At 41.5% G+C, this 26,859-nt stretch overlaps 1 protein-coding gene and 1 gene segment (V, D, J or C); one reads left to right on the top strand and one right to left on the bottom strand.

The window, feature by feature from the left end:
- Positions 1-6,886: 6,886 nt before the first annotated feature.
- Positions 6,887-20,165, top strand: LOC124013413 (immunoglobulin kappa light chain-like). 4 transcript variants are annotated; one of them, XR_006834861.1, is made up of 9 exons: positions 6,887-7,064; positions 7,543-7,869; positions 8,169-8,525; positions 8,984-9,082; positions 9,969-9,990; positions 10,079-10,119; positions 11,016-11,059; positions 18,893-18,990; positions 19,385-20,165. XR_006834861.1 is itself a non-coding variant. In XM_046327758.1 (8 exons), the coding sequence occupies exons 1-8, from the start codon at positions 6,986-6,988 to the stop codon at positions 19,448-19,450; spliced, it is 1,035 nt and encodes a 344-aa protein (XP_046183714.1). In that variant the 5' UTR covers positions 6,887-6,985; the 3' UTR covers positions 19,451-20,165. The 4 variants fall into 4 exon arrangements, 3 of the variants coding, with proteins under 3 accessions (XP_046183714.1, XP_046183715.1, XP_046183713.1); XM_046327758.1 differs by lacking the exon at positions 18,893-18,990; XM_046327759.1 differs by having other exon boundaries at positions 18,893-20,165.
- A 923-nt stretch (positions 20,166-21,088) lies between these two features.
- LOC124013414 lies at positions 21,089-24,978 on the bottom strand. The segment is given in 5 exon segments: positions 21,089-21,722; positions 22,648-22,770; positions 22,942-23,244; positions 23,499-23,834; positions 24,892-24,978. Coding segments are annotated over 5 exon segments (855 nt in total).
- Between the last annotated feature and the right edge of the window lie 1,881 nt (positions 24,979-26,859).

The following is a 26,859-nucleotide window of genomic DNA, read 5'->3' as shown; positions in this document are numbered from 1 at the left end:
TTTCTGGATTTTTTTCCTCATTTTGTCTGTCATAGTTGAAGTGTACCTATGATGAAAATTACAGGCCTCTCTCATCTTTTTAAGTGGGAGAACTTGCACAATTGGTGGCTGACTAAATACTTTTTTGCCCCACTGTAAGTGCGCAATGAGAAGTAGCATCCAGCGATTTAAGTGTTGATGCCATAGCATGCATGTAAATAATAGCCCCATAATCTATAACAGACATAAAAGTAGCTTGCACAATTTGTCTTCTATTTGTGGAGGACAAGCATGTCCTGTTTCTATGGAGGAAGCCTAGCTTGTTTTTTAGCCATTTACAAAGTTCATCAATATGCATTTTAAAAGACAGTTTATCATCCAACCATATCCCTAAGTATTTATATGCAGAGACCTGATTAATTCGAGAACCATCTAAGCTCGTAAGTGCAAGTGTATTTTCAACCAACTTCTTGAACCTATTAAAAATCATAAAATGTGTTTTCTTTGCATTTAAAACAAGTTTCAGCTGTATAAAAGACTCTTGTAATATCTTAAAATAATAGTGATAATGCTTGGTCAGCCGTTGAAGCGATAGAATATATGACAGTGTCATCAGCATATAAATGAATTTGACACTTTCTTATCTCATCACCAATATTGTTTATGTAGAGAGTGAACAGTAATAGACCAAGTATAGAACCTTGTGGGACCCCTTTACCCAACTCCAATGGCTCTGACTGGATACCGTCGACTCTAACAGCTTAACTTCTATCCTTTAGATAGTTATGAAACCAACGACAGGCATCCAATCCCAGTCCTATTGACGACAGCATACCAAAAGTATTACATGGTCTACAGTGTCAAAAGCTTTAGATAAATCTATGAACAAGGCGGCACAATACTTTCTATTATCTAGGGCATTAGTAATATCATTTACAACACGTACAGTGGCCGTAATAGTACTGTGTTTATGTCTAAAGCCAGATTGATTACTAGAAAGAATACTGTTAATTTAAAAAAGATTGTAGTTGCCTATTCACCAGTGACTCTAGAATTTTAGCCAAACAGGAGAGCTTAGAGATGGGCCAATAATTATCCAACTCACTACCATCACCTCCCTTGAGGAGTGGTAAAACAAAAGCTGTTTTCCAAGATTTGGCCAATACACCACGGCTAAGGGCTGTTCTTAGGCACAGCCCTTAGCCGTAATATATTGGTCATATACCACAAACCCCCAAGGTGCCTTATTGCCATTATAAACTGGTTATCAATGTAATTAGAGCAGTAAAAAGAAATGTTGTTATACCCGTGGTATATACAGTCTGATATACCATGGCTGTCAGCCAATCAGGATTCAGGGCTCGAACCACCAGGTTTATAATTTGGAATAAGTAGGCCTAGCCAAATTGAATTGAACAAAACCAGAAACTAAGATGGACACATGAGCTATCCTAAGCTATTAATTTACACAGCTTTTGTAAAACATCCTTTTGGCCTATGCAAGTAAAAACCATTGGGTGGGCTCTTCACACATACCTTGCAGTCAAAACCACCTCTCTGATGATACCTGGATGATTGTACCCAATAACATGTAAATAAATTACCTGGAAAAAGTTACATTTTTTATCCAATAATTTCCTTTGATATATGCTGGATTTGAAACAAAACTGAATTTACACAGCACAGGACCCACAACATCTGACTGCAACCCTGCACCCCAGAGTTCATTATATATGCAGACATTTAGATCAACAATCCGTTTTACCTTGTCACTACTTGATCTTGCTTGCACCCTCCACAGAACAGTTTCTGGGAATTCTCTGGTGAAAATTCGAAAAAGCTCTTCCCTCAGCCTTCTTGTTGGGCCGGTATACGGAAGGTCATTAAGGAAGGAATAAGAGAAACGCTTACTATAACAAACCATCCTTTTTTCATCGTGTCTTTTAAACCAATTGTCCGCCTCAGACGCTATCTTGGATAGACAGGTGGCCGTTGCATGCCTATGCAAGCGGCAATTTCGAGACAGTTTGACAACTGCTAAAACATATATCGCTGTATCAACGCTGAGACGCTTTGCAAGGGAAGCCAATCAGCGTTGAGCTAAACTGAGCGAGCTCAACTATGAATGGTCCAGGCGCACCAACAACAAAAAAGGGAAGCCAGTGTGGATTTGGCAGCACTCCTATTGAGAGCATAACTCATTGACAGAAACCACTTAAATTGTTGCTTCTCATTGTGTCGTTGTCCTCCAGTGGCTAGCTTGCCAGCTAGCTAAATTTGGCCCTTTCCTAAATTAGCCATGGATGGAGATAGGGATTTGGACTTGTGGTTTTACTTAAAACAACATACAGGACAATGATTATAACTGTGATTCTGATCCAACCATTAGTTCATGCATTGTTGTGCCCCTGGCCTGAGAGGATTGACGTTCAATATGTAGCTAGATATAGAAGGCTAATGTTAACTAGCTAACATTGCCCATGAAAGTTAGGCTAGCGAGCAAGCATTTTAGCCAGGTCGCCTAAGACAACAACAAAAAAAGTATGTACTGTATGACAGAGTTATAGACCGTTTTGTCAGCACGAAAGAAAGGATGGCATTGGTGTTTCTCTACAAGTAGGGTGAGTCATCACGTTTTTCTACATGGACGAACGCGCGCAGAAATCAGAACCATGGACAGCCACATCATATTTAGCTTACGTTGATTGGACTAAATTGTCATTGGTATATTTTAGTTGTGACTGTATTAGACTAAGCAGAGGTGATTTGATGATGTTGAAATATTGAAGTTGAAATGGAAACATTAACTTGATTGACCATGCTGTAGGTCATGTAACTGTCTGTTACTGTACATTTAATATGCTTTATGGACTTCATTTGGTCAGAGGCTGCTATCCGATTTTGTGGTAAAACAACGGTGTGATTGATTTTTTTTCTGCCTCTGTCCTCTTACTGTCTCTGCCTTTCGGCCTATATACCAGGGCCGCCAAGGCATATGAATTAACAGGTTATGGAGCAAACAACACAATTACCACATAATGGCTTTAATTCGGGTTTTTTTTGGTCAGGGGGGGGGGGGCTTGGCATCCCAAGTGATTTTACCCACGCACTGCTACTGGGAATGTCCAACTTAAAACATACCATACCATAATGTCCAATTTGACCATACCAACATGTATTTAACAATGTACCCTGCAGCTTTACTTCCCATCTCTCAATAGGTAGGTCATGAAGGCACAGTTCTCTGCTGCCAATGACTGGAACGAACTACAAAAATCTCTGAAACTTGAAACACTTATCTCCCTCACTAGCTTTAAGCACCAACTGTCAGAGCATCTTACAGATTACTGCACCTGTACATAGCCCACCTATAATTTAGCCCAAACAACTACCTCTTTCCCAACTGTATTTAATTATTTTATTTATTTTGCTCCTTTGCACCCCATTATTTTTATTTCTACTTTGCACATTCTTCCATTGCAAAACTACCATTCCAGTGTTTTACTTGCTATATTGTATTTACTTTGCCGCCATGGCCTTTTTTGCCTTTACCTCCCTTCTCACCTAATTTGCTCACATTGTATATAGACTTGTTTATACTGTATTATTGACTGTATGTTTGTTTTACTCCATGTGTAACTCTGTGTCGTTGTACCTGTCGAACTGCTTTGCTTTATCTTGGCCAGGTCGCAATTGTAAATGAGAACTTGTTCTCAACTTGCCTACCTGGTTAAATAAAGGTGAAATAAATAAAAAATAAAAGATGAACACAGAGAGGAAAGGAGCTGGTAAGATGGATAATAATAGAAAATATTCTAAGATTTGAGTCTTAGCAGCTACCTTGGAACAGCCCTTTGCGCGAATGGCAATGTTTCATGCCTCTGCTGGACTTAGTTTCCAAATATACAAAATGATAGGTGAGTGTATTGACAGCACCTACCTATATTGGTCTATAGCCTACATCTTATCTGACAGAATAAATAAACGGTGCTTGTTGCCATAACACATTATTCACTAGGTCTGCAATTATTGCAATTATTACAATCTAAAAGTAAATACCATGTTATTGTAGTTAAGTAGGCTGTTTATACGTTTATAATTTGTATTTGATAGGCTAAGTCATGGCAGTGTCTTCCGAATCTCTGCGACTCGAGAGTCAAGGCAAATGGTAGCCTAACCTGCGTGCATAGCATAAATGCTTACCAAAAGAGGGCGTGCGCTCATTGGAGTTCGAACGCACTTGTTTGTGGCCATTGTGGGTCTTATTGCATTAAATTGTCCCATATAGCTAGTTGGTAGAGCATGGCGCTTGCAACTGTTTAGAAACTACAGCAATTTCTGCACATAGTCCCCCAATTTTATGGGCGAAAAGGTGTTGGGACAAATGTGTATTAAAGTTATAAAAATTTGAGTATTTGGTCCCATACGTTCATAACACGCAATGACTACATCAAGCTTGTGACTCTACACATTTTGGGGATGCATTTGATGTTTGTTTTGGTTGTGTTTCAGATTATTTTGTTCCCAATAAAAATAAATGGAAAATAATGTATTGTGTCATTTTGGAGTCACTTTTATTGTTGATACGAATATAATATGTTTCTAAACACTTCTACATTAATGTGGATGCTACCATGATTAGGGATAATCCTGAATGAATCGTGAATATTTATGAGTGAGAAAGTTACCGATGCACAAATTTCATACCCCCAAAACATGATAATCGCTCACCATTACGATAACATGGGGAACCTGGTCCCAGAGCATTTCGTATTATATTGTACGTAAAGCCGAGAACTCGATTTAGTCTAATGTTTGGTATGTTTGGTATGGTTACTTAAGACAGATGGTTGCTTAACGCAAAAACGAATGTAACGTGAATGTCTAAAAGCCCAAAGGTTGTGAATTCGAATCTCATCATGGACAACTTTAGCAGTTGAGCTAGTTAGCAACTTTTACTTACAACATTTTAGCTACTTTGCAAGTCCTTAGCATGTTAGCTAACCCTCCTATGATATTTGTGCATCTGTAACTTTGTCTCTCATCAATATTCACAATTTGTAGTCACAAGCTCAATGCATCATGTGCTATGAATATGGGGCAAATACTTAACTTTTTACTGTTTTAATAAAAATACAAGTGATTTGTCCCAATACTTTTTATGTACAAAAAAAGTGCTATAATTTCTAAATGGTTCACACAATATGGATGAACTTTGGAAGTATAGAGCCAAAATAAAAAATACTTTACTGTCCCAATCATTAAGGAGGGCATTGTATCTACAAGTTCACTCCCGATCATTGTATGTCCATATGTTTTTATTTTAATCAAATTACTAACAACAAGAAGCATCTCCGTGAATGTTATGGGAACATATTGGAGTTCACAGGTCAGCATCAGATTAAGTCAAACACTGCATCAAAGAATTCATGCAAAATATTACCTCTTGAAAGCCTCTAACTCATAATGGTGTTAGAAATGCTGATATTTTTAACCAAGACAGAAAAGTGGATTTTTATGCACGACTGCAGCATCAACGCATTTATCTCAATCATCATGCCGCCTTTGCCTTTACCACGAAGACAAAATGCTCCTTTTACGCAGACCTATAATCTCACATGTTTCAGCCTAAAACATGTTATTGTTTTTCATCAAACCCCTTTGTCGATTTCCGGGAATATGTTTAGACTGTTTTGTTCAGCAATGTCAGCAGTATCTCAGAGTTTCCATGAGCTTTGTGGTCTAGAAACCCCAAATGGTAAACAGGTAGTTTGTGTAGGCGACGCCTCAAGCTATTTTTCCTCGCTCGGTTGCAACATCGCTTGCGCCCTTTGAGGTTAGATCAATGCGAGCAACGTTAAAATAAAATTATGAACATAAATTTATATACATCTGTATGGTCTTAGTTTTTAAGAATATACCTAAAATGTTTGACCCCCCACCTGAATATGAACTACCCTATTTAGTGTTAAAATTGAACATTACAATTGTTGTTTTGTTATGTAATACAACAACAAAAAATCATTATGTAACACTGAACCGTCTGTATTTGAATGTAGGCCTATCTAATGTTTCTCTTATCCACGTGTTCTACTTTCTCTTATCCACGTGTTCTACTTTCTCTTATCCACGTGTTCTACTTTCCCTTCTGGAATTAGAACAGCCTGTAATTAAGGTTTATACCAACATGTAAATTGACTTTGGCTTGGAATCCATCATTAGTAGAATCCAGCGCCATAAATAGAGATAAGGCACACATCACATGGCAGAATCACAACAGACGTTATGAATTATATTATGTTCAGATAATTAGGCAATGTTAACAATTATAACAATATCTCTATAGACATACACGCCTAACGTTTTTAGTGATGTATTGTTTAATTGGCTAACGATGAGATCCGGTAAGATAAACAATTATTATAATAATGATTTTAAAAAAAACCAACGTAGCCTAATAATAATAGTGAATTAAGCCAATTTCAAAAATAATTCTGAAAAGGTAATTCGCCTACTACTTTACAGAGAACCAGGCCAATAGCATAATAGGCTATATTCTTACAGAGTAAATTACATTCTTCTTACATAATTTTTTTGTTCAAAATTACGTATTTTATTACTTTTTGTACAAACTGAGGTTATAGATCACGGACGTGAATTGATTAAAACAAATAATCTTTGATGTTATCATGTTTATTCATTCATCTCAATATAGCCTAGCTGTAATTGTCGAAAACAGGCAGTTCTTTAGTGAGTCAATTCTTAAATGTATCTTCGTTGCATTCAGTCGGTGCAATCTTGTCAACTTTGCATTTATTCTAAAAAAAAATTGTTGTAGAGACCTTTGCTGGAATATGACCTATCTTTCCTTGCTCACAGTTTGTTATAACGCAGGACACTTTATATGTTCATTTCCGGTGAGATGTCGGTCTCGCTTTCTGCGACGTAGCAGGACTATGCGCGAGACACCTTCATCTCGTCAAGGTGGCTGAACAGACTCAAAGAGATGATGCCCTTCAAATTCCGTGAATCTAAAATGCCATGGACCCTGATACTTCTGTTGTGCTGGAGCTATGTTTTGAAAGGCAAGTATGACTCTATTCTGCACACTTTGTCAATGTGTCGAGAATAAATGTAGGAAAGGTACATTTATTTAGGAAAACGAATAATGGTAGTAATGGTAGTAAGGGGTTTAGTAAGGGGTTTAGCCTATGTCTCATCACCACCGTGCATACATTCATTTATTGCAATAAATAAGCCCTTAACCACAGTATTCTAGTAAATTATAACTTCTTAATAAACTTGTGTGGCTGAAAATGTTCATTTTATAATCTAGCAATTTCAAGATAATTCACATTTTAGGTTAGACAAAGGAGGACTATAAAAGTTCCTAAATCTTTTTCTAGGTCGACAGGGAGTACGCTTTTTTCCCCTGTGTTTGGCATACACGCTTGGTATATTCATGTTCAGAAAAACCAAGTTATGAAATTCACCAATCATTCTAACAGGAATTAGTTGAAATATATGTTATATTCTTGTTATTCCTATTTCTGTTTTTTTTAGCTACACACACATCCATTATCATCCAGACGCCAGGGAGGGTGATGGTGAAGGCTGGTGATACAGTGACCTTGAAATGCTATTTGGTTGAGCTTATCACCTACTGCTACTCTGTGATTTGGATGAAAGTAGACCCCAGGAATGGAACACTGACTAAGATTGCAAACTTAAAGATTGATAACAACTCTGAGGAGGGAGAAGGGGAACAGGACAAACTATGTTCTGCTACAATCGCCAACGCAACAGTGAGCGACTCAGGAATGTACTATTGCTCAGCTGTTCAATCCGAAATGACCCACACGGGCAACGGTTCTAGAGTTGTTGTGACAGGTAAATTGAATGTCTGGTATTTTCATTCACAAAGTTGACTGCTAAAAAAATACACAGATGTGTTTTTTTTTAAATGTACACACACAAAAATAAATCTTGTGCTCGAAAAATCTAAATAGCCAATTGTAAATATTGCATAGAGTTTCTGTAACCCTTTGAACGTATTGAATGAGGTTGCCTGTATGGGCTAAAATGAAGAATCGTGATTTCAGAGTGTAGTCTACGTTGAACAACCTGTAGATCATTTCAACAAGTCATATTTATTTAATTGTTTACCATTCTGACAATCTTTTCCCCAGAGAGAGAGAGAACACAGAACATCACTGAATCGCCCGCCATCAAACTCCTCTCTCCATCGGACGGTGACGGGTCTGTTGTGTTGACGACTCTATACTACACAGCAGAGTCCTTCATCCCTCTGCTGTGTTTGGTGTTGAAAGTGGTCCCATCTCAGGTCCATGTGTTCTGGCTCATAGACGGGAGAGAGGACAGTGGACTAACTTCGTCCACTTGGACAGACAACAGTGATTCAGCCACAGAGTTCACTATGAACCAGATTCTAGTCCAGGCAGAGGAGTGGGACAGAGGGGTGCAGTGTACGTGTGTGGTGGAGTTTGAGGGAAATTCTATCAACAAAACCCTGATAAAGCCCAATGGTAATTGCATCACTGTATCTCAAATACTCACTTTTTATGTTAATTTCAACAGTCTCCTCTGCAAAAAGCCATCCGTCATCCTAAATCAGAAGCATTTCTAATCAAAAGTAGCCTATTAACTTTTCTTACAAAGATATGAGAAAATCTGAGGATGGGTGGGATGAGCATATTATACTAGAGGAAAGGCTCAATTATAGTTTTACATAAAGGGCAATACACATACACTGTAAAACACATGTTTTTTACTACATCACAATGTGTGAGAGCGTGTCCCCACCCTAATCATTTATATTTCAATAATAGCAGTTATCACTTGTACTTAATTATATATTTTTCCAATGTGATAGAGTTTGTGATGATTTTCCTTTTCCGATTTAAACGTTGTTCTCTTATTAACTTCTCATTTACTATGTACATTGTGTATTCTTTCTTGCATGTATTTTTGACCTACACCACAGATTTCACTGGCGTGTGCACAATGGTGCTGTATTGGATATCTGCAGCTGCTCTCCTCACCATTATAGTGGCTGTCACTGTCGCTGTGTGTCGGCACCGTGGTAAGTTACATCTAATCAATAATTGGACAAAACTGTATGAAACAAATACCAAATTATCTTGTGGAAGGCAATGTACAGTATGTCATTGTCCTCAGCAGAGGCATTATAACCATTGAAACCGAGGAAGGTACATGCCCCATCAATTTAATCAATTTGTAGGACACAAATGTACAAGATGTAGCTTATTTTGTAAATTATCAGTGCCCCCTCAAACACATTAGGGCTATGACGTGATGCCTATGGTCATGGCTAGGTGTGTAAGTTGGCCAGTTCAGTCGTCAAACTAAGATATAGGTAAAGGGAATGTTTTTACTACCTATAGAATAGGTGACCAAATGTGGGGGTGACAATTCTATTCCATTATGTCCTTTTCTGAGCAAATGGAATGCAAAAGGATATCTACTGTATATTTTCTCTTGCACAGGAACGTTAAGAAAGGTTATTCTTGTCTTTGTTCTTTAGGCTTTTCTGTGATGGTTATAGAGATCGTTATGTCAAGTGTCTGCGGCATATAGATAGTTCTGCTTTTGCAGTTTTGATTTGACTACAGCTGAACTGCAGCTGTAATACACCTACCACCTCCTGACTGCCAATTATTTCAACATTGATGAAGAAGAACTCAGTCTTAAAATCAGAGAAACTGAGCCAAAGTCACAAACGACGTAGTTACTGTATCTTACTTCACTCTACAACAATGTCAGAAATAGGAATGTTGGAAATATGCAATTCCAGTAGTTCTTCCTTAGTTGTACAGTTTACTCCCTCTGCTTTTGAGATCAGATCATAGAGTGAATTTGAACAAATGGCAAAGAACATTATCATTGATTCATAATGTATACTTCAACCTGGATTTTAAATGTGGCATTTTTGTTGCTTTTTCCTATAGGACATCCCGATGAGGATACAAGGTTTGTGTCTGACCATTAATCCAACATTTAATTTGAGAAGTCAGTGGTTGCTGGAGAGATAATGTGAACTACTCTGTTTCAATTTCAGACAAAGAGGCACAGGCACAGAGAGCAGGCAGCATCAATCTGGTAAAATGTTATCATTTTTCTAATTTAGGATTTCAACAGCCAATGATTTTAGAAGGATTTTAAGATAGCTTTTATCAGCTTGGTGGTATTTATTTTATTTTATTTTCATTATCTTTTATTTATTTTTTTATATTTATTTTATTTTACCCCTTTTTCTCCCCAATTTCGTAGTGTCCAATTGTTGTAGTAGCTACTATCTTGTCTCATCGCTACAACTCCCGTACGGACTCAGGAGAGACGAAGGTTGAAAGTCATGCGTCCTCCGATACACAACTCAACCAAGCCGCATTGCTTCTTAACACAGCGCGCATCCAACCCAGAAGCCAGCCGCACCAATGTGTCGGAGGAAACACTGTGCACCTGGCAACCTTGGTTAGCGTGCACTGTGCCCGGCCCGCCACAGGAGTCGCTGGTGCGCGATGAGACAGGGACATCCCTACCGACCAATCCCTCCCTAACCCGGACGATGCTAGGCCAATTGTGCGTCGCCCCACGGACCTCCCGGTCGCGGCCGGTTACGACAGAACCTGGGTGCGAACCCAGGAACTCTGCAGTACAGCGCACTTAGCCACTGCGCCACCCGGGAGGCACATTTTCATGATCTTTTTAACTGTTCAGTTGAAATAGATCAAATAAATGAGCTTACTTTTTTTTCTTTTCAAATTTCTGCTGTGAATGAGGAGTTGGGACATTTTTTAGGGGACTCTGTTTTACATTTGAGTGTGAGAGATGAGATTAAAATATTTCATAGAGAAGTAAATTGGGTGCCATTGGCGTACTTTGAGACACCATTAGTTCTCACAGCATCTCTCGATGGAGGATTGAACTACACTAGTTTATTGGGGATGTCATGGCTGTATTGGTGTTTGTCATGATCTGACTTGTAACGTTTGCAGGGAGACTCGGAGAAGCTAGAAAGGCAGTTCGATCATCCGTCTCGGTAAGTAGCTATTGGTTTTGGTTTAGAATTTTTGGTGAAGGTGCTAAATGTTTTTCTTTACGTCGCATACTTTTATAATCCATTGCTGTGCTATCAGATTTTCTCAGGTAGATCTTTTAAATCAACATTTTGGTCCAATTTAACTCTTGGGGCCGGGTTTCCAATCCTGGACATCGACTAAGCTAATAGTCCTTGACTTAAAAACATTTTCTCAGGAGCTTAGTCCAGAAGTAGGCTTAATATGTGTCTGGGGAACTGGCCCATAGTGTATCCAAATTGGGGGGAAAGCACTGTAAGGCCAGGCACCACAGGATAAAAGTACATTTTTGCATGTACAGTTGAAGTCGGAAGTTTACATACACTTAGGTTGGAGTCATTACAACTTGTTTTTCAACCACTCCACAAATTTCTTGTTAACAAACCATAGTTTTGGCAAGTCGGATAGAACATCTACGTTGTGCATGACACAAGTAATTTTTCCAACAATTGTTAACAGACAGATTATTTCACTTATAATTCACTGTAGCACAATTCCAGTGGGTCTGAAGTTTACATTCACTAAGTTGACTGTGCTTTAAACAGCTTGGAAAATTCCAGAAAATTATGTCATGGCTTTAGAAGCTTCTGATAGGCTTATTGACATAATTAGAGTCAATTGGAGGTAAACCTGTGGAAGTATTTCAATGCCTACCTTCAAACTCAGTGCCTCTTTGCTTGACATCATGGGAAAATCAAAAGAAATCAGCCAAGACCTCAGAAAAAAATTGTAGACCGCTACAAGTCTGGTTCATCCTTGGGAGCAATTTCCAAATCGCCTGAAGGTACCACTTTGATCTGTACAAACAATAGTACGCAAGTATAAACACCATGGGACCACGCAAAGTGCAAATCAATCCCAGAACAACAGCAACTGTTTGGCCATAATGACCATTGTTATGTTCGGAGGATAAAGGGGGAGGCTTGCAAGCTGAAAAACACCATCCCAACCGTGAAGCACGGGGGAGGCAGCATCATGTTGTGTCGGTGATTTGCTGCAGGAAGCACCACTTCACAAACTAGATGGCATCACGAGGATGGAAAATTATGTGGATATATTGAAGCAACATCTCAAGATATCAGTCAGGAATTTAAAGCTTGGTCGCAAGTGGGTCTTCCAAATGGACAATGACCCCAGGCATACTTCCAAAGTTGTGGCAAAATGGCTTAAGGACAACAAAGTCAAGGTATTGGAGTGGCCTTCACAAAGCCCTGACCTCAAGCCTATAGACAATGTGTGAGCAGAACTGAAAAAGTGTGTGCGAGCAAGGATGTCATGCAGGTGAAAGAGGACCCAAAAGCGACTTAACAGAAACAGAGTTTATTTAAGTCCAAAACGGAATAACAGAAATCCTCTAGACTTGTAGAGGGGAAACAACTGGAGAAGCGGCCACAGACTGCAGGTCGCTTCGGGTAGGCGCAGGCCGTAGTCGACAGAGACACCTGCTCACACGCAGCATCTGATGAAGGCAAAAAAAACACGACAGGACAGGGCGATACACAATCACAGCAAAAACACGACAGGACAGGGCGAAACGCAATCACAGCATGGTGAATACAATACAAGGAACCGACGGGACAGGAACGGATCACAAAGGAATAAATAGGGACTCTAATCAGGGGAAAGGATCGGGAACAGGTGTGGGAAGACTAAATGATGATTAGGGGAATAGGAACAGCTGGGAGCAGGAACGGAACGATAGAGAGAAGAGAGAGCGAGAGAGTGAGAGAGGGAGGGAGAGAGAGAGGGATAGAAGGAGGGAAAGAACCAAATAAGACCAGCAGAGGGAAACGAATAGCATGGGGAGCACAGGGACAAGACATGATAATAAATGACAAACATGACAGTACCCCCCCACTCACCGAGCGCCTCCTGGCGCACTCGAGGAGGAATCCTGGCGGCAACGGAGGAAATCATCGATGAGTGAACGGTCCAGCACGTCCCGAGACGGAACCCAACTCCTCTCCTCAGGACCGTAACCCTCCCAATCCACTAGGTATTGGTGACCCCGTCCCGAGAACGCATGTCCATGATCTTATGTACCTTGTAAATAGGTGCGCTCTCGACAAGGACGGGAGGGGGGAGGGAAGACGAACGGGGGTGCGAAGAAAGGGCTTAACACAGGAGACATGGAAGACAGGATGGACGCGACGAAGATGTCGCGGAAGAAGCAGTCGCACAGCGACAGGATTGACGACCTGGGAGACACGGAACGGACCAATGAACCGCGGAGTCAACTTACGAGAAGCTGTCGTAAGAGGAAGGTTGCGAGTGGAAAGCCACACTCTCTGGCCGCAACAATACCTTGGACTCTTAATCCTGCGTTTATTGGCGGCTCTCACCGTCTGTGCCCTGTAACGGCAAAGTGCAGACCTCACCCTCCTCCAGGTGCGCTCACAACGTTGGACAAACGCTTGAGCGGAGGGAACGCTGGACTCGGCAAGCTGGGATGAGAACAGAGGAGGCTGGTAACCCAGACTACTCTGAAACGGAGATAACCCGGTAGCAGACGAAGGAAGCGAATTGTGAGCGTATTCTGCCCAGGGGAGCTGTTCTGCCCAAGACGCAGGGTTTCTGAAAGAAAGGCTGCGTAGTATGCGACCAATCGTCTGATTGGCCCTCTCTGCTTGACCGTTAGACTGGGGATGAAACCCGGAAGAGAGACTGACGGACGCACCAATCAAACGACAGAACTCCCTCCAAAACTGTGACGTGAATTGCGGGCCTCTGTCTGAAACGGCGTCTAACGGGAGGCCATGAATTCTGAATACATTCTCAATAATGATTTGTGCCGTCTCCTTAGCGGAAGGAAGTTTAGCGAGGGGAATGAAATGTGCCGCCTTAGAGAACCTATCGACAACCGTCAGAATCACAGTCTTCCCCGCAGACAAAGGCAGACCGGTAATGAAGTCTAAGGCAATGTGAGACCATGGTCGAGAAGGAATGGGGAGCGGTCTGAGACGACCGGCAGGAGGAGAGTTACCCGACTTAGTCTGCGCGCAGTCCGAACAAGCAGCCACGAAACGGCGCGTGTCACGCTCCTGAGTCGGCCACCAAAAGCGCTGGCGAATAGACGCAAGAGTGCCTCGAACACCGGGATGACCAGCTAACTTGGCAGAGTGAGCCCACTGAAGAACAGCCAGACGAGTGGAAACAGGAACGAAAAGGAGGTTACTAGGACAAGCGCGCGGCGACGCAGTGTGCGTGAGTGCTTGCTTAACCTGTCTTTCAATTCCCAGACTGTTAACCCGACAACACGCCCATAAGGAAGAATCCCCTCGGGATCAGTAGAAGCCACAGAAGAACTAAACAGACGGGATAAGGCATCAGGCTTGGTGTTCTTGCTACCCGGACGGTAAGAAATCACAAACTCGAAACGAGCGAAAAACAACGCCCAACGAGCTTGACGGGCATTAAGTCGTTTGGCAGAACGGATGTACTCAAGGTTCTTATGGTCTGTCCAAACGACAAAAGGAACGGTCGCCCCTCCAACCACTGTCGCCATTCGCCTAGGGCTAAGCGGATGGCGAGCAGTTCACGGTTACCCACATCATAGTTGCGCTCAGATGGCGACAGGCGATGAGAAAAATAAGCGCAAGGATGAACCTTATCGTCAGACTGGAAGCGCTGGGATAGAATGGCTCCCACGCCTACCTCTGAAGCGTCAACCTCGACAATGAATTGTCTAGTGACGTCAGGAGTAACGAGGATAGGAGCGGACGTAAAACGTTCTTTTAGAAGATCAAAAGCTCCCTGGGCGGAACCGGACCACTTAAAACACGTCTTGACAGAAGTAAGAGCTGTGAGAGGGGCAGCAACTTGACCGAAATTACGAATGAAACGCCGATAGAAATTAGCGAAACCTAAAAGCGCTGCAACTCGACACGTGACCTTGGAACGGGCCAATCACTGACAGCTTGGACATTAGCGGAATCCATCTGAATGCCTTCAGCGGAAATAACGGAACCGAGAAAAGTAACGGAGGAGACATGAAAAGAGCACTTCTCAGCCTTTACGTAGAGACAATTCTCTAAAAGGCGCTGTAGAACACGTCGAACGTGCTGAACATGAATCTCGAGTGACGGAGAAAAAATCAGGATATCGTCAAGATAGACAAAAACAAAAATGTTCAGCATGTCTCTCAGAACATCATTAACTAATGCCTGAAAAACAGCTGGCGCATTGGCGAGACCGAACGGCAGAACCCGGTACTCAAAATGCCCTAACGGAGTGTTAAACGCCGTTTCCACTCGTCCCCCTCTCTGATGCGCACGAGATGGTAAGCGTTACGAAGGTCCAACTTAGTAAAGCACCTGGCTCCCTGCAGAATCTCGAAGGCTGATGACATAAGGGGAAGCGGATAACGATTCTTAACCGTTATGTCATTCAGCCCTCGATAATCCACGCAGGGGCGCAGAGTACCGTCCTTCTTCTTAACAAAAAGAACCCCGCCCCGGCCGGAGAAGAAGAAGGCACTATGGTACCGGCGTCAAGAGACACAGACAAATAATCCTCGAGAGCCTTACGTTCGGGAGCCGACAGAGAGTATAGTCTACCTCGAGGAGGAGTGGTCCCCGGAAGGAGATCAATACTACAATCATACGACCGGTGAGGAGGAAGGGAGTTGGCTCGGGACCGACTGAAGACCGTGCGCAGATCATGATATTCCTCCGGCACTCCTGTCAAATCGCCAGGTTCCTCCTGAGAAGTAGGGACAGAAGAAACGGGAGGGATGGCAGACATTAAACACTTCACATGACAAGAAACGTTCCAGGATAGGATAGAATTACTAGACCAATTAATAGAAGGATTATGACATACTAGCCAGGGATGACCCAAAACAACAGGTGTAAACGGTGAACGGAAAATCAAAAAAGAAATAGTCTCACTGTGGTTACCAGATACTGTGAGGGTTAAAGGTAGTGTCTCAAATCTGATACTGGGAAGATGACTACCATCTAAGGCGAACATGGGCGTAGGCTTATCTAACTCTCTGAAAGGAATGTCATGTTTCCGAACCCATGCTTCGTCCATGAAACAACCCTCAGCCCCAGAGTCTATCAAGGCACTACATGTAGCACCCGAACCGGTCCAGCGTAGGTGGACCGACAAAGTAGTACAGGACTTTGATGGAGAGACTTGAGTAGTTGCGCTCACCTGTAGCCCTCCGCTTACAGATGAGCTCTGGCTTTACTGGACATGAATTAACAAAATGTCCAGCAACTCCGCAATAGAGGCACAGGCGGTTGGTGATCCTCCGTTCCCTCTCCTTATTCGAGATGCGAATCCCTCCCAGCTGCATGGGCTCAGTCTCAAAGCCAGAGGAGGGAGATGGTTGCGATGCGGAGCAGGGAAACACCGTTGATGCGAGCTCTCTTCCACGAGCCCGGTGACGAAGATCTACCCGTCGTTCTATGCGGATGGCGAGAGCAATCAAAGAGTCCACATCTGAAGGAACCTCCCGGGAGAGAATCTCATCCTTAACCACTGCGTGGAGTCCCTCCAGAAAACGAGCGAGCAGCGCCGGCTCGTTCCACTCACTAGAGGCAGCAAGAGTGCGAAACTCAATGGAATAATCCGTTATGGACCGTTCACCTTGGCATAAGGAAGCCAGGGCCCTAGAAGCCTCCCCACCAAAAACTGAACGGTCAAAAACCCGAATCATCTCCTCTTTAAAGTTCTGGAATTTGTTAGAGCAATCAGCCCTTGCCTCCCAGATAGCTGTGCCCCATTCTCGAGCCCGGCCAGTAAGGAGTGAAATGACGTAAGCAACCCGAGCTCTCTCTCTAGAGTATGTGTTGGGTTGGAGAGAGAACACAATCTCACACTGCGTGAGAAAGGAGCGGCACTCAGTGGGCTGCCCGGAGTAGCAAGGTGGGTTATTAACCCTAGGTTCTGGAGGCTCGGCAGGCCAGGAAGTAACAGGTGGCACGAGACGTAGACTCTGGAACTGTCCAGAGAGGTCGGAAACCTGAGCGGCCAGGTTCTCCACGGCATGGCGAGCAGCGGACAATTCCTGCTCGTGTCTGCCGAGCATGGCTCCTTGGATCTCGACGGCAGTGTAACGAGCGTCTGAAGTCGCTGGGTCCATTCCTTGGTCGGTTCCTTCTGTCATGCAGGTGAAAGAGGACCCAAAAGCGACTTAACAGAAACAGAGTTTATTTAAGTCCAAAACGGAATAACAGAAATCCTCTAGACTTGTAGAGGGGAAACAACTGGAGAAGCGGCCACAGACTGCAGGTCGCTTCGGGTAGGCGCAGGCCGTAGTCGACAGAGACACCTGCTCACACGCAGCATCTGATGAAGGCAAAAAAAACACGACAGGACAGGGCGATACACAATCACAGCAAAAACACGACAGGACAGGGCGAAACGCAATCACAGCATGGTGAATACAATACAAGGAACCGACGGGACAGGAACGGATCACAAAGGAATAAATAGGGACTCTAATCAGGGGAAAGGATCGGGAACAGGTGTGGGAAGACTAAATGATGATTAGGGGAATAGGAACAGCTGGGAGCAGGAACGGAACGATAGAGAGAAGAGAGAGCGAGAGAGTGAGAGAGGGAGGGAGAGAGAGAGGGATAGAAGGAGGGAAAGAACCAAATAAGACCAGCAGAGGGAAACGAATAGCATGGGGAGCACAGGGACAAGACATGATAATAAATGACAAACATGACAAAGGAGGCCTACAAACCTGACTACGTTACACCAGCTCTGTCAGGAGGAATGGGCCAAAATTCACCCAACTTATTGTGGGAAGCTTGTGGAAGGCTACCCAAAACGTTTGACCCAATTTAAACAATATAAAGGAAATGCTACCAAATACTAATTGAGTGTATGTAAACTTCTGACCCACTGGGAATGTGCTGAAAGAAATAAAAGCTGAAATAAATCCTTCTCTCTACTATTATTCTTAAATTCTTAAAATGAAGTGTTGGTCCTAACTGACCTAAGACAGGGAATTTTTACTAGGATTAAATGTCAGGAATTGTGAAAAACTGAGTTTAAATGTATTTGGTATGTAAACTTCCAACTTCAACTGTACTTATCAATTTAGAGATTTTTTAGTATTTTGGTCCATTAATAGTAGTATTTTCAAAAAGTAAAAATGTCAAAAAGTTGATAAATGTATATTTTCATTCATTTCTCATACTACTGCATTTTTAAATGGACATATACATCCATAATTGCAAAGCTCACTACATTGAATCACACATCATTTAAAAGCCCATTTCACAGAGAATATTGCAAACTGGACAAGAGGGTGATTGGGTCTAAATTGGTAGTCTAAATTTCAGTGACCTTGTCATTATATGCCATTTCCCAAAAGTCAGACTCTTCCTACCCGCCAACTAATTTTTCTCATCCTCAGAAGCATCTGCATTCACCAAATTCTATGTGTTATCCTTAGAAGTATTTTCCGGATTCTTAGTATGTTGTCAAATGTTAATTCTAGAGGATTTTTTCTTCTGAAAAATGTACCAAAAATGCATTTTATGTCACTTTCTTTAGTATTTTACAAATATAAAGATGAAATAAAGTATTTATTTACAATCGGCTGTGTGTAAGTCCGGTCCTGGATTGTCCTAACAAAATGAAACCAAAATATTTAGACTGACTTTATCCACTGTCCAGAAAAATGTATTTGCGTGATATGCAAATATGTGCATATTTAATAAGTTACCACTTAATTTGCATATTTGTATACAATATTTCAGAAAAGTTGTATAACAGAAAGGCTTATTTGTGTCCACATTCAACTGGTAAGAGTTTATTGTGATATGATTAAGGGGGGATACCCTATTAGGGTGTGGTTCCTGGCTGTAGTGTTATGATCCGAACATACTGCTCTGAAAACTTCTCATGTCTCATACTGCCGTATTACTTGGTAAGTATAGTGTAATTACAGTACTTATTGGCGATATACCTTGTGGTTTGTGTAAAATACAGATTGGCATTTTTATATGGATTACATTTGTTAACAAACTCCAATGAATTGAGGCTAAACCTACTCTCACCTCTAGAAGGATTGTTTTAGATTATTACTCAGTTATCTTCATTGTGAATGTATTGATTGAGATTGACTGACTATCCTTTCTATGGTGTGAATAGTCACAAATGAGACCCTGGTTTACATTTGCAGTATTGCTGCCCCAATTCAGTCCACATGAAGTGTTAACGCATTTCTGTATTTAAAGCAACAGCAACAGCTATACCTATGTCTGATTCCTTGAGAAACAAATGTTCCTATAATGAACTCCCTGGTGTTGATTGTTCCACAGGAGGTCCAGTATGCGACTTTGGACCACATCCAGTTTGGGAGACGCCCAAATACAATTATCCAATAATATTTTGAAGAAGAAATTGCATAAGAGTTTCCAGATTATTATGTATCTATTTGTGTATAAACCAAGAGCCAAGTGTCCCCAATTGCTAAGTGCCCAGAGCGACACAGAGCTCTTTTTTAATATTGTAATTCAACTGTGGGAAATCCTCCTAATAGTCATTAAACTGTCCCAGTCCTAAAATGTTTTCAAAGGTCAGGTTAGAGCCCTTCCGTGGGAAAACGTGTACAAGCCTACATAGGAAAATGACTGAAATAGTCTTGAATTTTGTATTGATGATATATTTATTGTGGTGTAGGCTAATTGGCTGCTTATAGGCTCATGTGTTTTCCTGTGTATTTTTATTTATTTTGTACCTTTATTTAACGAGGCAAGTCAGTTAATAAGGACAAAGTCTTATTTTCAATGACGGCCTAGGAACAGTGGGTTGTTCAGGGGCAGAACGACAGAATTTGACCTTGTCCTGGTTTTGTCCTACACAGAGGACCACATTGGAAATAAGTGTTCTTAGCTATCCTGTCTCACCCTCAGGGATTAATTGTAAATTAATATCTTGTTTTTTTCTTTGTTTTAATTTTTATTACCTCTTTCATTACCTCTTATCTAATTTACAATTTTCCTGGAACTATTGCTGCCAACACTGCCTATGTATTTGAACACATGTTTAAAAATGTTGCTTGAATGCTAAAAAAAATACATTCAAATTCTCAATCTGAAACACACTTTGACGAACTCTGTACGGCCTGTTTCTCTGACCAAAATGAGAAGGCTCACTGTTTTTGACACTTGTGAGTTGTTTGATCCGGCACAGCCTGCAGATTGTGTAACATATGAAAAAGTGTGACAGGTGCAGGACTGTAGGCTTCAGAACAGAAGCTGACCACATACCACAGTAGTTTAAGCTTTAGCTGCCTAACGCTCTCCTGCACACACACTCTATCTATCGCTCTCTCTGCAAGGTGTGGTATTCTCAGTATGATATGCTTATGGACAGACACAGCTTTGGTCAAATCTGTTCCTTGCTATTAACACACCACTAGCCAATTCTATTTGCAGGCTTTTTATTCACCCAATAGCACATTATGAGAGATGAACCTTTGTACTTTCGTGATATGCTATCAGCTATCACTTAACCTCAGCAGCTTTCACGATATCAATGAAACTCAGAAAATAGACGGAATGTACTGTTATTATTGTATCAGTTCATTTTTCCACAACAACATTATTTTAAAGGGTTGGAAAATAGTTGTGCTGCTGCTTAGTCCTGAATGGAAAATAAATCACCCTGGCTAATTAATGAAAATGGTGCATTTGGATTAAGTCATGGTAAAATCAAGTAAGTAATGGCAAGACTGAACAAAAGTATTCCCATTTAGGTCATGAAATGTTAATACTCTCAATACAAAGTACTGTAGTCATTTTTGTTGAATAAAAAGTTACACTGATTTTAGTCAACTGTAAAAAAAATAAAAAACACAAACACTTTTACACTATGATACAGCATGGGGCGATGTAGACCCATCACAGAAATAAAAACTTAGTAAAAAGAATGATGGCTAGTTTGTTTAAATGTTGCAGACAACTTGGTTAATGGAGTTTTCTACATGATGTTTTAGAATAGTTTAAAAAAGCTCCAGCCTGTCTCAAATCAAATTTAATTTGTCACATGTGCCGAATACCTGACAGTGAAATGCTTACTTTAAAAAAAGTTACAAATAGCTCAAAAAAGTATACACAATAGCACAATTGGTTATGGGATTATAAAATGGCAGCCATCTCCTTCAGCGCTATTCTTCATTCAATCAGTGTCACTACAATGGACGTACAAGTGACAGGAAGGGTAGGTTGTAGATTTTGAGTAAACACTGATATCTACTGGATGTTTTAGATTGTGACACAAGATGAGGGAAAAAAAAAACATTTCATCACTACAGTACTTTCAGGATATCACTTTATGGAAGAATTGGGCTATTCCAACACATTTGATTTTTTTATGCATATTGCTTATCTGACCATTTTCATGTAATGAAATCAAAAGCAAAGTGAAAAGGATTTTTTTTTATAAGAAGTCACGTAAAAATTCTATAGCCTTTCGACACCCAGTGAAAACGTATTACATACTTAACATCTTCCTAGTTGGTATGAAGCACTCTGGTTCACTCAAAGCCCTCGAATTCTGAATGTTGGTTTGCTGCAGTTTTCGCAATGAAGACAGAATCCCAAAGCCCTCCTTTTCTTTAGTTTGGGGGGTTCCTGTTGCTTTTCTTACGCTTGCCTGAAGAAAAAACAAACGAACACAGTTAGCACTTTTAGTTAGTTCAAAGTTTTAAAAAAGAAAGAAAAATGTCAAACAAAAAAACACGTGTGTGTATTCACATCGAACTTTGTTTCACGCACGCACACGTAACTATACTGAACCAATATATAAATGCAACATGTACAGGAGCTGAAATAAAAGACAGCAGAAATGTTCCATATGCACAAAAAACATATTTCTCTCAAATGTTGTGCACAAATTTGTTTACATCCCTGTTAGTGAGCATTTATCATTTGCCAGGATATTCCATCCATCTGACAGGTGTGGCATATCTACCCTGTGCTGGGAACAATAAAAGGCCAATCTAAAATGTGCAGTTTTGTCACACAACACAATGCCACTGGTGTCTCATGTTTTGAAGGAGTGTGCCATTGGCATGCTGACTCCAGGAATGTCCACCAGAGCTGTTGCCAGATAATGTCATGTTCATTTCTCTACCATAAGCTGCCTCCAATGTCGTTTTAGGGAATTGTGTATGTCCAACCGGCCTCACAACCACAGACCATGAACATTTAACCACGCCAGCCCAGGACCCCCACATCCAGCTTCTTCACCTGCTAGATCATCTTAGACCAGCCACCCAGACAGCTGATAAAACTGAGGAGTATTTCTGTCTAACAAAGCCCTTTTGTGGGGGGGGGGGCTCATTCTGATTGGCTCGAACTAGCTCCCAAGTGTCTGGGCCTATGCCCACCCAGGCCAACCCGTGGTTGCGCCCCTGTCCAGTCATGTAAAATCCATAGATTAGGGCCTCATGAATTTATTTCAATTGACTGATGTCCTTATATGAACTGTAACTCAGTAAAATCGTTAAAATTGTTGTATGTTGCGTTCATATGTTTGTTCAGTATATAATGAACTATCATACAAAAATACCTCTTACCTGAATTGTTGCTCTTGCAGGATAGCTGTACCCGTGCAATCAGTGTAAGGAGAAGAAGAAGAGCGGACACAATTCCCAGAACCCTGTAGAGACTCACTATGGTGTAACACATTGTGGAGAAGTCTGACAGGACACAATAACATCTCATCAAAGGGAATGGTACAGCTCAATACAGAAAGTTTCAATATCTTCAAATTCACTGCATTTATTTTCAAATTAATGTTACCACATGAACATATGGTCAATATTATTACAGTAGTGCTAACCAATGATAGTAAGAGGAAGAGCAGTTACCATTGTGTTGCACGGTTTTGTTGATGTACTGCCCTTCGAACTCTACCACACACGTGCATTCTGCTCCTCTGTCCCACTCCTCTGCTTTGACCAGAATCTGGTTCCTAGTGAACTCTGTGGCTGAATCACTGTTGTCTGTCCAGGTGGACTCAGTAAGTCCACTGTCCTCTCTCCCGTCTATGAGCCAGAACACATGGACTTGAGACGGGATCACTCCTGACACCAAACACAGGAGAGAGACAGAGGAATGGTAGCTGTTCAGCGGTTTCAGGATTTCAATGGTTGGAGGAGCTTTGGTTCCATCTACATGAAATAAAGGGAAGAAATTGGGGAAGGAAATCAAAATGATGTTAGATCATTTGGAAACTGATTTGATCTTCATTACAAATACTGCATCAGTGACATAGCTCATGCCTGTGACTCTTACGGAACACAAGTTAAAGCTTGAGATACAACACATCAAGATCATGCGAAAATCAGGTTACAATTAAAAGGTCTATGAAGGTTTTGATAGTTCAAATGCTTGTAGGACCAACATAAAATGCTATAATACTAACCTTTAACAATCACTGTGGTGCCGTTGCCTAAGTAGATCTGCTGGCCATATATGACAGCACAGTAGTAAATCCCAGAGTCGGTGACAGCTACGTTGTAGATGGACACTGGACACATATGCTTGAAGATTTCATACTCAGATCTGGTGTTGATAATGGTGTTCTTGAGGACTCGCAGCGCCCCGGGTTGTTTGGGCAGTCTTATCCAGGCGACAGTATAACAGTAAGAAGTCAACCCTTCCAGAATGCAGTTCATGGTGATGTTGCCGCCAACTACCTCCTCAACAACAGGGGGATACTGGATCACTGTTGAGTCCTCCGACATGACGGACCCTACAACTGAATATGGAAACACGATACTGAACCAAATGCCTTGCATAGATTCATATGGGGTTAAAGTGATACACTACATGACCAAAAGTATGTGGACATCTGCTTGTTGAACATCTTATTCCAAAATCATGGGCATTAATATGGAGTGGTCCCCCCTTTGATGCTATAACAGCCTCCACTAACGTCCGACTTCAACTCTAGACAAGTGTGTGCCTTTCCAAATCATGTACAATCAATTGAATTTACTACAGGTGAACTCCAATCAAGTTGCAGGAACATCTCAATGATGATTACTGGAAACAGGATGTACTGGAGCTCCATTTCGAGTCTCATAGCAAAGGGTCTGAATACTTATGCACCATCGAGAGCATCCTTACTGGTTGCATCGAGCAACTGCTTGGCATCTGATCGTAAGGCGCTACAGCGGGTAGTGCGCATGGACCAGTGCGTACAGCCCAGCATATGGCCCAGTACATCACTGGGGCCAAGCTTCCTGCAATCCAGGACCTACACACACCCAAGAAGAGTTGTGGCTATAATTGCTGCCAAAGGTGCTTAAAAAAAATCCTGAGTAAAGGGTCTGAATACTGAGGAGTGGCTTCTCTGTAGCACTCCACCAATCAGGTCAGATGGAGTGCTGACCTGCTCCAGAGCGCTCAGGACCTCAGACTGTGGCAAAGGTTCACCTTCCAACAGGACAATGACCTTAAGCACACAGCCAAGACAACGCAGGAGTGGCTTTGGGATAAGTCTTTGAATGTCCTTGTTTTGATTTAAACCCAATCTAACATCTCTGGAGAGACCTGAAAAAGGCTGTGTAGTGACACTCCCCATCCAACCTGACAGAGCTTGAGAGGATCTGCAGAGAAGAATGGAAGAAACACCACAAATACAGGTGTGCCAAGTTTGTAGCGTCATACTCAAGAAGACTCGTGGCTGTAATCGCTGCCAAAGGGGCATCAACAAATTACTGAATAAAGGGTCTGAATACTTACGTAAATCCATCTTGAATTGTGTCGAATAAATGAAATACAATTAGTGAATACAAGTAGATGTAGCTTACCTTTCAAAATATGCATGTAGCACAGAATCAGAAACGGAGTATACATGTCGAACATCAGAGGGTTGAGAGAAATTGCTCGCTCCTTCAGCTAAGTAATAAAGACATTTGACAGGATGGAAGAATAGTCCCCCCCACCACCCCCCCCCCCACACACACACACACACACACTTCACACACACGCACACAAACGCATACCAATGGGCAATACCTAATGAAAGTATTTTAGATAATTGCTGAAGATCGAAAATATTTCAGCAAAAGATAAGCCTTTAGTGTGTTAATTGACAGGTGATAATGGGGTACTGAATTAGAAATAAAGAGAACGCTGAATGACAATGAGTGTGTGCTTTTAATTTCAAAACCATTTCTGAAAGATATTACAGAGACATTTATGTAGTTTTGTAGAAAGCTGTCTCTCGATGCAGTCCGTGACAGATTCAGGAGGATGTTATATTCTAAGGCATATCAGTACATCAGTCCAAGTAATTATAAGCAAAAATGTTTTGTTTACATCAGTATATCTTCACAAGGTACGTCTTTACAGTTTATACCCTCTTCTTTAGCTAATTCAAAGTGGCTTTATTCATTTGGCATGTCAACAACAATTGAATCAAAAGTGGACACAGACTGAAATGCTCTCCAACCTAAATGTGCAACATGGTGGTCTTTTCTTTGACCTGATTAAGGTTGTGAGGCCATACCACTGAGTAAAAAGGGACTGCAGACAACTGATGCTACCATCCTGGTTAGCAACCTCAGACAAACACACCTAGTTAGTGGTCTCCATTGTTTCAACGCTAGGCAGTGCCAGTTGCATAAGTTTAAAAACATATATATTTAATTGAAATGGAACTGACACAAATGATGATGATGATCATTACCTCTGTATTTTTTTCCAAAATGATTTAGTTGGAGGTGACAAAGAGCACAAAATGTCACAACAATTGCAAAAGGAGATTTTTTTCTTTATGAGTGCATGAATTCTTCAGAAGTCGATCTATGACATTTGCCTTGAAAGCCCACCTCAGTCAGTGTCGCCTCTTCAAACCACAAGCCACTGCTGTACCCCCTGACTTGATTGTGTGTTTCTTTCTGTCCACTGTTCTGGCACAATTATGAACAGAACGCAAACCACATTTAGGTCTACTCTGCCACTCAGTCTCATTCTCAGCTACAGATCTCATGTCATTTTCAGCAATTCGGAAAGTACTCAGACCCCTTGACTTTTTACACATTTTGTTACGTGACAGCCTTAATCTAAAATTGATTCAATCGTTTTTCCCCTCATCAATATACACACAATACCCCATAATGACAAAGCCAAAGCACGTGTTGAGAATGATATATTTTGTCTTCCAGTCCCTGACGCTGAATAACATATCCACAGCATGATGCCGCCACCACCATGCTTCACCGTAGTGATGGTGCCAGGTTTCCTCCAGACGTGATGCTTGGCATTCAATCTTGGTTTCTTCAGATCAGAGAATCTGAGAGTCCTTTATGTGCCTTTTGGCAAACTTCAAGCGGGATGTCATGTGCCTTTTACTGAGGAGTGGCTTCCTTCTGTCAGAGTGACCATTGGGTTCTTGGTCACCTCCCTAACCAAGGCCCTTCTCCCCCAATTGCTCAGTTTGGCCGGGCGGCCACCTCTAGGAAGAGTCTTCCATTTAAGAATGATGGGGGCAACTGTGTTCTTCGAGGCCTTCAATGCTGCAGACATTTTTTGGTACCCTTCCCCAGATCTATTCCTTGACACAATCATGTCTTGGAGCTCTAAGGACAATTCCTTCGACCTCATGGCTTGGTTTTTGCTCTGACATGCACAGTTAACTGTGGGACCTTATATAGACAGGTGTGTACCTTTCCAAATCATGTCCAGTCAATTGAATTTACCACAGGTGGACTTCAATCAGGTTGTAGAAACATTTTAAGGATAATCAATGGAAACAGGATGCACCTGAGCTCAAT

The sequence above is a fragment of the Oncorhynchus gorbuscha genome, linkage group LG24 (genome assembly GCF_021184085.1).
Source record: "Oncorhynchus gorbuscha isolate QuinsamMale2020 ecotype Even-year linkage group LG24, OgorEven_v1.0, whole genome shotgun sequence".
Lineage (NCBI taxonomy): Eukaryota > Metazoa > Chordata > Actinopteri > Salmoniformes > Salmonidae > Oncorhynchus > Oncorhynchus gorbuscha.
Note: the sequence above shows the minus strand (reverse complement) of the source record. Positions and strands in the feature narration are given on the sequence as shown.